At 44.4% G+C, this 16,461-nt stretch overlaps 1 protein-coding gene across 2 annotated transcripts in view; it reads right to left on the bottom strand.

Moving 5' to 3' along the window:
• Positions 1–6,632: 6,632 nt before the first annotated feature.
• The window catches only part of LOC143278138 (sulfide:quinone oxidoreductase, mitochondrial-like), a 61,967-nt gene continuing 52,138 nt past the window's right edge, over positions 6,633–16,461 (bottom strand). For both annotated transcript variants that reach the window (XM_076583171.1, XM_076583170.1), the window contains 3 exons: positions 13,655–13,722; positions 10,496–10,674; positions 6,633–6,949 (listed from right to left, as the gene is read on the bottom strand). In XM_076583171.1, coding sequence (XP_076439286.1) covers positions 6,889–6,949; positions 10,496–10,674; positions 13,655–13,722 — 308 coding nt within the window. In that variant the 3' untranslated portion in view covers positions 6,633–6,888. The remainder of the gene's footprint in view (positions 6,950–10,495; positions 10,675–13,654; positions 13,723–16,461) is intronic.

Below are 16,461 nucleotides of genomic sequence, written 5' to 3'. Positions count from 1 at the left end.
AGAACTGTCTTTTCATGTTGTTGTGTCATCTACTGTCATGTCTGCTATGTCGGCTCTAACAGCGACAGAACTGTCTTTTCATGTTGAAGTGTCATCTACTGCCTTGTCTGCTATGTCGGCTCTGACAGCGACAGAACTGTCTTTTCATGTTGAAGTGTCATCTACTGTCATGTCTATGTCGGCTCTGACAGCGACAGAACTGTCTTTTCATGTTGTTGCGTCATCTACTGTCATGTCTGCTATGTCGGCTCTGACAGCGACAGAACTGTCTTTTCATGTTGAAGTGTCATCAACTGCCTTGTCTGCTATGTCGGCTCTGACAGCGACAGAACTTTCTTTTCATGTTGAAGTGTCATCTACTGTCGTGTCTGCTATGTCGGCTCTGACAGCGACAGAACTGTCTTTTCATGTTGAAGTGTCATCTACTGTCATGTTTGCTATGTCGGCTCTGACAGCGACAGAACTGTCTTTTCATGTTGTTGCGTCATCTACTGTCTTGTCTGCTATGTCGACCTCCACTGTCTTAAAACTGCCCTGTGCACCCTTGTGAGTTATTTGTGAGCCTTCTTTTTTTTTCTTTAAAAAAAAAAAAGAAAAAAGTGATTAATGGCACAGTTTCAGTTGTCTTCATCGTCATGAACATCATACTTCCACGTTTGGAGACCCAACATCGATACAATTCTGATTCACGACAGATTTGAACCAAACATCAGGTACAGTGTATTATACGGTGCACCACCATTTGTACAGTTTCTTTCTTTGGCAAAGACTTAAAAAAATAAAAATAAAAATTAAAAAAAAAAACCCACCAAAACCACAGTATAAAATCAAAACCAACCAAAGAAATGGATTGTCTTGTTTTTGTGTATTTCTCGGTGTGCTAAAGCACTGAAATTAACCAGCACAGGATAAAGAAGCACCATTTAACAATTCTAATTTCCTCAACCCCACGATCTACATACATGAACTTGCACATAACTGCACAGACACACACACACTTGCCGGGACACACCCACCAAAAACAAATATGCTAATTTTTTTTTTAACAATTTGAAACAGAAATCAGGTGTTTTTGTGCAATAGCTTCACAGTTAGAATCCTGGCCACTGCTTTTTGTGTTATCACCCCATTTTCATACGTGAAAATAAATCACCACAACAGTATCTCTCCATGCTTGAACAATCAACGGCCAGTTTAAACAGCAAAAAACAAAAAAACAAAAACAAAAAAAAAAGCTTGTGAATTCAACAATCGTGAAGTTTTTCAACATAACAACAAAAGAGGAATGTTTCAAAATGAAAAGCATGCACAATTAAAAGTGTGGGTTTCTCGCCTTTGAATGCACAAAACAGACCTCTGCAAATGTATCGCAGCTTTCAAATTCCCTGGATCGAGCACAGGACCAATGAACATGTACGGAGCAGAATTGAGAACCTTGCTGGACCTCAGGAACCTCTCCTTTCAACTGTGAAGAGACGCAAGCTGATATGGTTTGGACACAACACTCAACACACCAGCTTGTCCAAAACAATCATGCAAGGCACCATCGAGGGCGGGAGAAGAAGAGGAAGACAGCGGAAGAACTGGCATGAGAACATCAAACAATGGACCCGACTCCACACACGTGAACTGCTGCCGGCGGCTGCCGACAGAGACAGATGGAGAAGGGAGGTTGCGTCTGCGGTCCTCAGGCTTCCCCCAACGACTACTTTGTAGTTATGGGCCTGAGGTGAGGGTGAAGTTTCAGGCCTTTCACCTCTCTTGGGGGCACACACCATCAAAAAGGGACTTCTCCAGCTATCTACACTGTGCCTCTACCTGGCTCCAGGCAAGGCCCATCTTCTGGGTGACTGCCCCAAAGGTCTCTTCACCAGGTGGGTTATCGGCCAGCCTCTCTATCTCTTCCATTGGGAGTTCCATGCAACAGGCGTCAAAATACCCCAGAGTCCACTCCTCTGAAGATGGCACGGGTCCACGGGCTGCTCAGGCCCCGGTGGGGTAAAGGGGCAACGATACTGATACTGATGGTGCCTACACCACTGATCTAAAAATACATGGATAGCGCATGCCTTCTTTCAGCCCCTTTGCTAACTGAAGCCAGCGGAAGTGTTCAATCAGCCATTTTGCTTCTTGTGGCAGTATCGCACGAAGCGGTGACTTTATATGTGTAGCCGAGCGCTCAGCTTTCACTTGCTTGCGGCGTTAGTTAAGCTGACATTCCTGTGTGTGTCTCCACTGCAAGTTTGTGCCACGTGTGACTGTGCTGTAATAACTTTGGTAGATAAACCATTGGCAGATTTCAATCAAGACATAACATTTGGCATGTCATGGGGACAAGCATAACACGATTTCATCGAAGATACACGTTTACAGTTCAGAAACTACCGCCAGTTAGCAGACGACTTGTCAAAGCACTGACGGCCGGATACAAGAAACAACATGGCGTCCAGTTGGCTTCTGTTTTATTGGCCAATGAGCTAATCATGTATTTTTAGATCAATGTGCCTCCACATGTTTGCAGGAAGTGTTCAAAAACAGAAAAAGCTGTTTAAGAATACCATGTATAAAAGAACAAGCCGTTTATGAATACCATTTGAGAAGAAGATCATGCTCCATAAAAAACTGAAACTGTGGCTGCCTGAGCTGATACCAGTCTGATGCCTGTTGTCAGGTCCTGTCTGGTGATGCTCGACGCTGGTTTCCGTAGCATGAACCCGATCCATCCACACCTTCTTCCAGTCTTGCTTTCAGCTGCCAGCTGTTGTGTCTTCCTCCAAACGTCGATGTTACTGCTCATGGCTGGTCAGTGGTTCTGGAGGACTCTTTTCAGACAGCTGTTGATGAACGTCTGCACATTTGGTCAGGGTGGTCTTCGTCATTCTCAGCACCATGCAGCAAGGACTTAATGTTGGCAGCCGTCGTACATGGAGTCAGTCATCGATACCCCAGGGATTTTTTATTTATATTCTACAGGAAGGGATGTTACTGCTTCCTGCTCGTAGAAGATCATCTTGAACAGCCATGCAGAGATCATAAAGAGATCTGCGCAAAAGGGTTACTTCACTTGTAAAAATGAGTATCTCTTTTTTCATTGCAATGGGGATTCTTCACTTGTAAAAATGAACATCTCTCGATTTCAACAGGGGGTTATTAATATGTACACTGAAGACCTCAGGTACACACTCAAGAAAAACACTTATGTGCTGAATGTCTAAGAGCACCCATGCACATGTCACTGTACCCAGAACACAGAGACCACAAGGCCATCAGGCCACAGATCAAAGGAGAGCTGACCAGCAGTGCTGTGCTGCCCGACGGTCAATCACACACTTCACAGGAGGCAGCGGATCGACAGCGCCATTCTGAAACGCCCCGCAACGCAAAGAGAAGGCACAGTGAAAAAGACGTTACACTACAGAACGAACGAGAAGGCACTTAACCCAACACCCACCTACACCCGGTCAGCACCAGCTACACCCCTGTCCACGATGCCGCTGACACTTCAAAGCCTGGACTGGACGTCCACCCAGTACTGGAAGCTCCTGCCCATCCTGGCTTGTGAAGGAGAAACAACAGTAACTTCTTCTTCTTCTGCGTTCACTCGTATGCACACGAGTGTGCTTTTACATGTATGACTGTTTTTACCCCGCCATGTAGGCAGCCATACTCCGTTTTCGGGGGGGTGCATGCTGGGTATGTTCTTGTTTCCATAACCCACCGAATGCTGACATGGATTACAGGATCTTTAACGTGCGTATTTGATCTTCTGCTTGCATATACACACGAAGGGGGTTCAGGCACTAGCAGGTCTGCACATATGCTGACCTGGGAGATCGGAAAAATCTCCACCCTTTACCCACCAGGCGCCGTCACCGTGATTCGAACCCGGGACCCTCAGATTGACAGTCCCAACGCTTTAACCACTCGGCTATTGCGCCCATCGAAACAACAGTAACAATGATTAACAAATAGTAAAGAGTGGTAACTCTCTCCATTCACAAGGTGCACAACTTCAAGTCAGTGCTACTTACGCTACCGATTCAGCTAGCACACAGGTAAATAAAAGGTACATTGGAACAAACCCATGAGGCAACCATGTGTTTGTTCTGCATTGTCCATGTGGCTTGTTCAGGATTAAAGAGGCTGTGCCAGTCTTGAATAAAAGCTAATTTGTGTTTGCACATTTCTTCGGTCTTTGCTGCTGTGTGCACATGTCAAATGATGGGTATAAGGACAGGCCCGGCGCTTCCTTTTTTGAGGAAGTGTCTGGGTTTGTTCCAATGTACCTTTTATTTACCTGTGTGCTAGCTGAATCGATAGCGTAAGCAGCACTGACTTGAAGTTGTGTACCTTGTGAATGGAGAGAGTTACCACTCTTTACTATTTGTTAATCATTTCATCTCCTGGCCTCATTAGGTGTTAATTAACAGTAACAATGGTCAAGGAACAACCCCAGGCGCCAGGCATCAGAACCACACACTGAACCAGATAAAAACATGAGCAACACACAACGATGGCTGAAAAACAAAAGACAATCTGGCCAATCTGAGCGCTTCCTTCATATCATTTTGTGAAGTATGATTAATGTAACTTACAATTACATTTCCCTTGAGATAAAATGTTATGCTGGGGAGAAAAAGGAAGACATATAGTACAACTGGGTTTCAATATTCTGTCCACCACGTATAAAACATGTCAGAATGATTTCCCCTGAACTGCTGTTATGTCTCTTCTCGACGGGCGCAATAGCCGAGTGGTTAAAACGTTGGACTGTCAATCTGAGGGTCCCGGGTTCGAATCTCAGTGACGGCGCCTGGTGGGTAAAGGGTGGAGATTTTTACGATCTCCCTGGTCAGCATAAAAATTATGTGCAGACCTGCTAGTGCCTGAACCCCCTTCGTGTGCATATACAAGCAGAAGATAAATACGCACGTTAAAGATCCTGTAATCCACGTCAGCGTTTGGTGGGTTATGGAAACTAGAACATGCCCAGCATGCACATCCCCGAAAACGGAGTATGGCCGCCTACATGGCAGGGTAAAAACGGTCATACACGCCAAGCCCACTCGTGTACATACGAGTGAACGTGGGAGTTGCAGCCCACAAACGCAGAAGAAGAAGAAGAAGAAGAAGTCCCTTCTCCATTATATTCTTTGTGTGCTCACACATCATAAAGACTTTGCTGTGAAAAAAAACACACCCAAAAACAACAAAAAAAAAAACCTTGTCACACCCTTTACTATGTCACACATTCCCACCCAATTTGTGACAGGTCATTCACTTGAGCACAATATACCTAAATTTGTACACCGTCCACTTTCACAACAACTGGATCAAAAGGTGCAGTCATGATGCTGAAAATGGCTAATTACTAATGACAGAGTTGTTGTGCTTAAAATCATAATGTTGAAAATGACTAATTACTAATGACAGAGTTGTTGTGCTTAAAATCATAATGTTGAAAATGACTAATTACTAATGACAGAGTTGTTGTGCTTAAAATCATAATTCTGAAAATGACTAATTACTAATGACAGAGTTGTACTTAAAATCATAATTCATAATGTTGAAAATGACTAATTACTAATGACAGAGTTGTACTTAAAATCATGATGCTGAAAATGACTAATTACTCATGACAGAGTTGTACTTAAAATCATAATTCATAATGTTGAAAATGACTAATTACTAATGACAGAGTTGTTGTGCTTAAAATCATAATTCTGAAAATGACTAATTACTAATGACAGAGTTGTTGTGCTTAAAATCATAATTCTGAAAATGACTAATTACTAATGACAGAGTTGTTGTGCTTAAAATCATAATTCTGAAAATGACTAATTACTAATGACAGAGATGTTGTGCTTAAAATCATAATTCTGAAAATGACTAATTACTAATGACAGAGTTGCTGTGCTTTAAAATCATAATGCTGAAAATCAATGATCTATCACACAGATTTGTGCTGAAACATGTCAAAACTGTCAGACGCGCTAAGACGACGCAGGACGTCGCCGCAATGAACAGGTGTGGATCCCATCTTGTAATAAACAAAACAAAGAAAACCAAAAAAGGGAGGGGGGTGGGGGAGAGGTGTGTGTGTGTGTGGGGGGGTGGGGGGTGGGGGGGGGGGCCAGGGGGGGAGATATGTACAGATCAACTCGACAATTTAGTGCCACCATAATCAGTTCCCGGAGATCCACTCATGCACAGCTGTAAGGTTGCAACACACACATACACACACACACACACACAAACACACACACACACACACACACACGCACACACACACACACACACACACACGCACACGCACACACGCACACACACACTTTCACCTGTCCACAACCCCCCCTCTCACTTCAGTGAAGACAAATAAAACAACACTGCTGTGGTATACACCAACCTGACGGAGAAAACAACACAAACATTAACAATCAAAATTCATATTTTGGAAATAAAATATTTACCCCCACCCACCCCCCCCCCAAAAAAAACCCCAAAACAAACTCCCATAAACAAAAAAATTATTTGTGACTCACATACAAAATTCACACAAAAACCATTAAATAAAATTATTGGAACCCCTCCCCCAGCACCCCCCCCCCGCCCCCCCCAAAAAAAAAAAAAAAAAGACAGAAAAAAGCAACAGATTATGTCGAAAATCAGACCACACGCTGATGCCAGAAATTGACACGTCTCTTTCTTCACATCCCAGGCTGACACACTGGTTCTATAGAAGCAGGGAGGACGCAGCGCTTGCTGATGACGACGACGACGACGACGACGACAACAGGCTGCAGCAGCATGCAGACGGAACCGAAGCCCTCGCCCATCCTCCGCCCTCGTGTCTCCATGACAACGACCCAGCCCCCCTGCCCCCCATGTCTAGCGGCCCATTCCCAGGTGCAACATCTTGCGGAACAGGGCAGGGCCTTTCCACAGTCCCCTGAAAACAAGTTACAAGGGGGAGAAAATTATTGTATTGTATTTCTCTTTTTTTGTTGTTGTTGTCACAACAGATTTCTCTGTGTGAAATTCGGGCTGCTCTCCCCAGGGAGAGCACGTCGCTACACTACAGCGCCACCCTTTTTTTTTTTTTTTTCCTGCGTGCAGTTTTATTTGTTTTTCCTATCGAAGTGGATTTTTCTACAGAATTTTGCCAGGAACAACCATTTTGTTGCTGTGGGTTCTTTTATGTGCACTAAGTGCATGCTGTACATGGGACCTCGGTTTATCGTCTCATCCGAATGACCAGCATCCAGACCACCACTCAAGGTCTAGTGGAGGGGGAGAAAATATCGGCGGCTGAGCCGTGATTCGAACCAGTGCGCTCAGATTCTCTCGCTTCCTAGGCGGACGCGTTACCTCTAGGGCATCACTCCACATATTGGTATTTGAAAAAAACAAAAGGGGCACAACAGCCAAGCGGTCAAAGCACTGGACTTTCAATCTAAAGGTCCTGGGTTCAAATCTCAGTTGCAGTGCCTGGTGTGTTCAGGGTGGAGATTCTTTCTTTCCGGCCTCCCATGTAGACAGATGATCAGTACTTGCTCGAGCTAGAGCCCTCTTTATGTGTGTGTGTGTGTGTGTGTGTGTGTGTGTGTGTGTGTGTGTGTGTGTGTGTGTGTGTGTGTGTGTGTGTGTGTGTGTGTGTGTGTGCGTGCGTGCGTGTGGAGACACCAAACATTCACAGCACGCATGATGACAAAGATTCCAAAAGCCAGGACAGTGATCCGTGCATTTTGAAAAACAAGGACACAGCCTGCATGCACACACCTACCACATCTACGATCACCCGTATGAGTGACAGGACGGGACAGGACGGGACGGGACGGGACGGGACGGGACGGGACGGGACGGGACAGGACAGGACAGGACAGGACAGGACAGGACAGTCCCTTCAAACATATGAGCAAAAGCACTAGCTGCAGCCCACAAGAAGCAGCAGCAGTAGATTTAAACATCAGTTCAGTTCAGTTCCGACGCTCAAGGAGATGCCAGTGCATTCAGATGAATCCGTCTATACATGCTAACACCGTATCTGCTAAGCAGATGCCTGACTAGCAGAGTAACCCAGCGTGATCAGTCAGGCTCTGAGGGAAGATAAGATAAAATAAAATGAAATAAAGTCAAATAAAATACACTAAAATAAATAAATGCACAAATAAAATGATAAAAAAGAAAAAAAGAAGAAAAAAAGGAATAATATAATGATAATATAAAAGGATAAACAAATAAATATACATAAACACATACACAAATGCATACCTGCGTACACACACACACACACACACACATTCCCACATATTGCAGATCCCATAACACTAACACACACACACACGCACAACAGATAAACAACAAATACCCAGTCTCACAGACACAAAAGCCCAAACAAAAATGTACACAAACCCAACACTACACATAAAAAAAGCACACATGAGACACATAAAACTCACACACACGTACACACACACACACACGGAAACTTATAACAGATTTGCAACAAACTGTCAGTCTCACAGATACGAAAGCACAAACAAAAATGTATACAGACCCAACACCACACATGAAAAAGCACACACAACTCCCCCCCGACACATAAAACTCATGCACACGTAGACATACACACACATGCACAGGCACACACAACAGATTTGCAACAAAACACGCAGTCTCACAGATATGAAAAAGCACAAACAAAAATGTACACAGACACAACACTACACATAAAAAAACACACATGCGACTCCCCTGAGACACATATCAGACACACACACACACACACACACTTACAACAGATTTTCAACAAACTGCCAGTCTCACAGATATGAAAGCACAAACAAAAATGTATACAGACCCAACACCACACATGAAAAAGCACACATGTGACTCCCCCGAGACACATAAAACTCACACACACGTACACACACACACACACACTTACAACAGATTTGCAACAAACTGCTAGTCTCACAGATATGAAACAACAAACAAAAATGTACACAGACACAACACTACACATGAAAAAACACACATGCGACTCCCCCGAGACACATAAAACTCACACACACGTACACACACACAGAGAAACTTATAACAGATTTTCAACAAACTGTCAGTCTCACAGATATGAAAGCACAAACAAAAATGTATACAGACCCAACACCACACATGAAAAAGCACACACAACTCCCCCCCGACACATAAAACTCACGCTCGCGTAGACACACACACATACACGCATACACATGCACACACAACAGATTTGCAACAAAACACGCAGTCTCACAGATATGAAAAAGCACAAACAAAAATGTACACAGACACAACACTACACATAAAAAAAACACACATGCGACTCCCCTGAGACACATATCAGACACACACACACACACACTTACAACAGATTTTCAACAAACTGCCAGTCTCACAGATATGTAAAAGCACAAACAAAAGTGTACACAAACCCAACACTACACATAAAAAAAGCACACATGCAACTCCCCCGAAACACATAAAACTCACGCACACGTGCACATACACACATCAACGCATTTCGTATCTCCCACTCCCAACGGGCCAAGTAATCAAAAGAGGTGCGCCGCACTCATTTTTTAAATATTTTTTTTGTTTATAAATTTTGCAAAGACATTTATACAATACAGAGAACAGTGTGAAACAAACAATACAAAATGAACAGTAGCATCCACAACAGAGAAAAAGACAAGAAACAAAATAAAAAGTGATATATAAAAAAAACAGCAACAACAACATCAACAAATACAAAAAAATACAAAAACAACCCAAAACAACAACAACAACAAAAAACAACAATTTGTCCAATCATTCCATCAATCAATGTTTACACATTACTGATTGCAGCAATCATGATGATTTTAGATGACATTAATAATAAAGAGACCAGTTGTAACATAGCGACAGCATCAATTATGTCAACTATTACAGTAATGGCATCAAGGATGAGGCGAAAGCGAGTGGTAGCATTGTAATATCATAATAAAGGAGCAATGAGTAAACCACTTCTACATTATTGGAAAAGAAAGCTTGTAGTTAATCGCATTGTAAAGACCAACAACAACAATAAAACTTCAAAAAAATAAACACCATAAAGTTCGGTCTATAAGCCGCAACTTTTTACCCCAGCTTCAACCTCTGCGGCTTATACAACGAAGCGGCTTATTTGCGGATTTTAACGATCCCGGGAGTGTCACGTTCTCGTCTATTCTTAGCTGCCCTTCAACTCACCAAAATCATCATTTCTGTCCATGAATTTTTGGATGAGCTTCAGGACAGTGTGCATTCAGTTCTACTACTCTGCTCAAGCGTACACCCTCATCATGCCGAAAACGCGACGTTATGCCTATGATGCAGCCTTCACATTGAAGGCGATCGACCTAGCAGACGACAGTGCAAGCGACGAACCAGCAGGTAAATAATAAATATCAAAAAATAAATAAAGACCCGCACTCACTTCATCATGGCTTCCCAGTAGATCTTGGGCATGAAGGTAGCCTTCATGATGTACATGGTACGTCGCTCTTTACCCTGGTCGAAAGGGAACGTCTCCAGCGGCTCGGCGTCGTAGTCAAACTCGGCCAGGATGCATCGGTTCTTCCCCGTGATCAGCGGGCACGACGTGTAGCCATCGTACTGCCAGGACACACACACACACACACACACACACACACACACACACACACACACAGTGTCAAACTGGGATTCTTCACTCCTCACCTCCACTAAGACCCTGATCGATGGTCAGGGTGTTAAGTCTTTTGGATGCGACGATAAACCAAGGTCCCCAGAGTCTTTTGGACGAGACGGTAAACCAAGGTCCTGTGTGCACCATGCATTTAGCACATGTAAAAGAGCCCAGGGCAATGAAGGGGTTGTCCTAAAAAAACAAAAAAACAAAACAAACCCACCTGCACACAGAAAAGGACAGAAAGAGAGACAGAGAGAGACAGAAAGAGGGAGAGACAGAGAGAGACAGAAAGAGGGAGAGACAGACAGAGAGAGACAGAGAGACAGAAAGAGGGAGAGACAGACAGAGAGAGACAGAAAGAGGGAGAGACAGACAGAAACAGAAAGAGGGAGAGAGAGAGAGAAAGACAGAAAGAGAGACAGAGACAGAAAGAGGGAGAGACAGAGACAGAAAGACGGAGAGAGACAGAGACAGAAAGAGGGAGAGAGAGAGACAGAGACAGAAAGAGGGAGAGAGAGACAGAGACAGAAAGAGAGAGAGAGAGAGACAGAGACAGAAAGAGGGAGAGAGAGAGAGAGAGACAGAGACAGAAAGAGAGAGAGAGACAGAGACAGAAAGAGGGAGAGAGACAGAGACAGAAAGAGAGAGACAGAGACAGAAAGAGGGAGAGAGACATAGAGACAGAAAGAGAGAGACAGAGACAGAGACAGAAAGAGGGAGAAAGAGAGACAGAGGAAGAGAGAGACAGAGACAGAAAGAGAGAGACAGAGACAGAAAGAGAGAGAGAGAGACAGAAAGAGAGACAGAGACAGAAAGAGAGAGACAGAGACAGAAAGAGGGAGAGAGAGAGAGAAAAAATAGCACAGCGTTGTGGGTGACATGCTCTTCCCGAGTCATACATAAAAAAAAAAAGCCTGCTCGCACAGCTTGCACATTCTTGAAAAAAAAACAAACCAGAGCATAGCTGTCTTGACGGCTGGCTAAAACAACAATCATGCATATAAAATCTCACTCAGACACGCACACAAGTGAACATGGAGAGCTGCGGCCCATGAACACAGACAGAAAGAACAAATGAAATGAAATCTTCTTCTTCTGCGTTCACTCGTATGCACACGAGTGGGCTTTTATGTGTATGACCGTTTTTACCCCGCCATGTAGGCAGCCATACTCCGTTTTCAGGGGTGTGCATGCTGGGAATGTTCTCGTTTCCATAACCCACCGAACGCTGACATGGATTACAGGATCTTTAACGTGCGTATTTGATCTTCTGCTTGCATGTACACACAAAGGGGGTTCAGGCACTAGCAGGTCTGCACATTTGTTGACCTGGGAGATTGGAAAAATCTCCACCCTTTACCCACAAGGCGCCGTCACCGTGATTCGAACCCGGGACCCTCAGGATTGACAGTCCAATGCTTTAACCACTCGGCTATTGCGCCCGTCAGAAATGAAATGAAATTATGGTGCTTAGAGCCTCGCCGACCACTAAGGCCATCTCAAGGCTATCGCCGCGTTAATAACTACTACAAGGCTAAAAAAACAAACAATTAAAACGAGTCACCACTTCAAACTTTCCACTCCAAAGTTTAAAAAAAAAAACTTCCATAGTTTAAAACCTTCAAATCTGGTTAAAAATGTTCACTTCTTTTAAGAAGTCCATCAGCACCCACGGAGGGACATCACGAAACAAAGTCTTCAGAGAAACCGCCGTGTAATGTCTGTGCCTAACGTCATGCAGATCCCAACAGTCAATGAGCACGTGTTTCACGGTGAGAGGCTCATCACAGGGAATACATCGAGGGGCCTCTTCCCCCTTCAACAAGTAAGAATGAGTAAAAAAAAAACGTGTGCCCCGCACGCAGTCTGCACAGCACAGACTCCTTTCTGTTCTTCACCCCTGAAGGGAGGGTCTCTTTTAGGTCTGGACGAATCAGAAAGAACAAAGCACACTCACTCTCTCCCCTTTTACGTAAGAACAAGACTTATAATTTTTTTTTTTTTTTAAACAGCCTTTTTTTGTTGCTGTACTTTAAAGCAGGATATACGTCTTGAGCCAAGGAGACCAGTTAACAAAATACTGGTCTAAAATCTAAATTACCCCCCCCACACACACACACACACACACCAACCCCAAAATGACTTCATACTGTCAACTTTATGCTCAAAATATGACTGGTTGTGATAAATATTGGTTCTCAAACATTAAGATTATTGCAAATACGTATGTCGGGGATTGGTAACTTTCACCCATGCGTGTTGTGAACACAAACCTTCATTCGCATGTAAAACCCATACGCACAACTTGAAAAAACAACAAACAGATCTGTCATTTATCAAACACACACACGTAAACACCAATTCATTAGTATTCAAACACATACGCTCACTTCTATTTCCTGGGTGGGAGTGACTAAAATCTTTTAACACTGAAAATTCTACCATCAAGTTCCGTGGGGCTGCGTAACCAAAATGCACGTCTTAATACTGAAGTGAAATAAAATAAAGGAAACAAAAGACCTGAAAAAAATTTTTTTTTAATCAAATCTCCAAAATGCCAATGCGGAAGACAGCCTAATACGGAAATACTCCCAAGCATGCTATTCATTCTCTCTCTCTCTCTCTCTCTCTCTCTCTCTCTCTCTCACACACACACACACACACACAAACAAAAAAAACCCCAACCAAACACACACACACACGAACAAACAAAACAACCCCACACACACACACACGAACAAACAAACCAACCCAACACACACACACACGAACAAACAAAACACACACACACACACAAGTTTCAAGTTTTAATTATCCTTTCACTCCTATTGGAGTATGGAGGATTACTGCAAAACACACACACACACACACAAAAGCAGCAGTAAAATACAAAAGAAAAAAAAAAACCCAGAAGGTAATACTCACTTTTCTGGACTGCTCCTCTCCCTTCATGACAGCACACAGGTTGTCCTTCAGAACCCCAACCTGCGCCGCTGTGATAACACACAACACACACACGACTCAACTTCTGTCTGCGTCTTTGGCATCATGTGTACTATCTGCACGTGTCCAGGATGGAGGACCACCGCCTGCCCAAGATCGCGCTGTATGGCGAACTGTCCACTGGCCACCAGTGACAGAGGAGCACCCAAGAAGAGATACAAAGACTCCTTGAAGAAAGCTCTCGGTGCCTGTCACATTGACCATCGCCAGTGGTCCGCAGTAGCCGCTGATCGAGAGACCTGGCGACGCACCATCCACCAAGCTGTCTCCTCCTTCGAAAACAACCGCAGGGCCAGCCTTGAGGACAAACGCAGAAGGAGGAAGAACCACGACGCTGCAGCCGCAAACCCAGACCAGACTTTCCCTTGCAACCGCTGCGGCCGACTCTGCTTTTCCCGCATTGGCCTTGTCAGCCATGAGCGTGCCTGCATCAGACGTGGACAACGCCCTTCCTAGATCTTCGTTAGCGAAGCCAGGCCATGACTATTTGCCGTTCCATGTGTTCTTGCTACTGGCCTTCTTCTTCTTCTTCTTCTGCGTTCACTCGTATGTACACGAGTGGGCTTTTACGTGTATGACCGTTTTTACCCCGCCATGTAGGCAGCCATACTCTGTTTTAAGGGGTGTGCATGCTGGGTATGTTCTTGTTTCTGTAACCCACTGAACGCTGACATGGATTACAGGATCTTTAACGTGCGTATTTGATCTTCTGCTTGCATATACGCACGAACGGGGTTCAGGCACTAGCAGGTCTGCACAAATGTTGACCTGGGAGATCGTAAAAATCTCCACCCTTTACCCACCAGGCGCCATCACCGTGATTCGAACCCGGGACCCTCAGATTGACAGTCCAACGCTTTAACCACTCGGCTATTGCGCCCGTCTTGCTACTGGCCAACACCGACAGCAGTGGAAGCCAAGCTGTACGGCACCCTGGAGGAGCTGCGATGGACGGCAGCCTTCATCGAGGACACCGGGCTGCTTATCTAATTGGAGGCGAACGAGGAAGAAGAAGATGTGTTCTTGCGCTCTCATGTGCTACGCTGCGTCATGCAGAGTGGTGCTGCGATGTGTCATGCGGTGTTGTGATACGCTGTGCTATACTGCATTATGCTGTGTTGTTGCCTGTTCAATGCGTCGTGTCATGAAGTATTGTGTTGCGCTGCGTCAAAGAGTGACGGGCGCAACAGCCGAGTGGTTAAAGCGTTGGACTTTCAATCTGAGGGTCCCGGGTTCGAATCACGGTGACGGCGCCTGGTGGGTAAAGGGTGGAGATTTTTCCGATCTCCCAGGTCAACATATGTGCAGACCTGCTAGTGCCTGAACCCCCTTTGTGTGTATATGCAAGCAGAAGATCAAATACGCACGTTAAAGATCCTGTAATCCATGTCAGCGTTCGGTGGGTTATGGAAACAAGAACATTCCCAGCATGCACACCCCCGAAAGCGGAGTATGGCTGCCTACATGGCGGGGTAAAAACGGTCATACACGTAAAAGCCCACTCGTGTGCATGCGAGTGAACTTGGGAGTTGCAGCCCACGAACGCAGAAGAAGAAGAAGAAGAAGCATCACAGAGTGCTGTGTTATGTTGAGCTGTGTCGTGTCCGTAAGTGTTGTCATGTTGTGCTGTGCTACACCGTGTTATGCAGTGTTTTGTGTTTGTATTTCTTTTTATCACAACAGATTTCTCTGTGTGAAATTCGGGCTGCTCTCCTCAGGGAGAGCGCATCGCTACGCTACAGCGCCACCCATTTTTTTGGTATTTTTTCCTGCATGCAGTTTTATTTGTTTTTCCTATCGATGTGGATTTTTCTACAGAATTTTGCCAGGAACAACCTTTTTATTGCCGTGGGTTCTTTTACGTGCGCTAAGTGCATGCTGCACATGGGACCTCGGTTTATCTCATCCGAATGACTAGCGTCCAGACCACCACTCAAGGTCTAGTGGAGGGGGAGAAAATATCGGCGACTGAACTGTGATTCGAACCAGCGCGCTCAGATTCTCTCGCTTCCTAGGCGGACGTGTTACCTCTAGGCCATCACTCCACTTATGTTGTACTGCCTCACATCATGAAGTGCATATGCTGTGTAGTGTTGTGCTGTGTTCTGTTGCATCACACTGTGCTGTGCTGCGCTGTTTCATGTGGTGTTGCAGTATTGTGTTGCCTTTATGTGTCATAAAGGAGTGGGGTGATGGCCTAGAGGTAACCCGTCCGCCTAGAAAGCGAGAGAATCTGAGCGTGCTGGTTCGAATCATGGCTCAGTCACCAATATTTTCTCCCCCTCCACTAGACCTTGAGTGCTGGTCTGGACGCTAGTCATTCGGATGAGACGATAAACCGAGGTCCTGTGTGCAGCATGAACTCAGCTCATGTAAAAGAAACCATGGCAGTAAAAGCGTTGTTCCTAGCAAAATTCTGTAGAAAAATCCACTTTGATAGGAAAAACAAATAAAACTGCAGCAGTAAAAAATACAACAACAAAAAAAACAAGAGAGGCAAGGCCTTCAAGACTCACTTGTGATATACTTTTAAAAAAAATTCAAGCTTTTTATGTATTGAGTATAACTTCAAAATGTAATGTTTAAGATGAGAAAGATCAGTTTAAAGTAAATTAAGTCCCCTAGCATTAATTACAGAGTAATTTCCCTTTTTTACTATCTGCACCAAAAACGTTTTTTGCAAAATAAATAAAACTTCCATGCTGAGCAAAAGAAGTTCCTGTTTGAAC

This window comes from Babylonia areolata, chromosome 35, assembly GCF_041734735.1.
Source record: "Babylonia areolata isolate BAREFJ2019XMU chromosome 35, ASM4173473v1, whole genome shotgun sequence".
NCBI lineage: Eukaryota > Metazoa > Mollusca > Gastropoda > Neogastropoda > Buccinidae > Babylonia > Babylonia areolata.
Note: the sequence above shows the minus strand (reverse complement) of the source record. Positions and strands in the feature narration are given on the sequence as shown.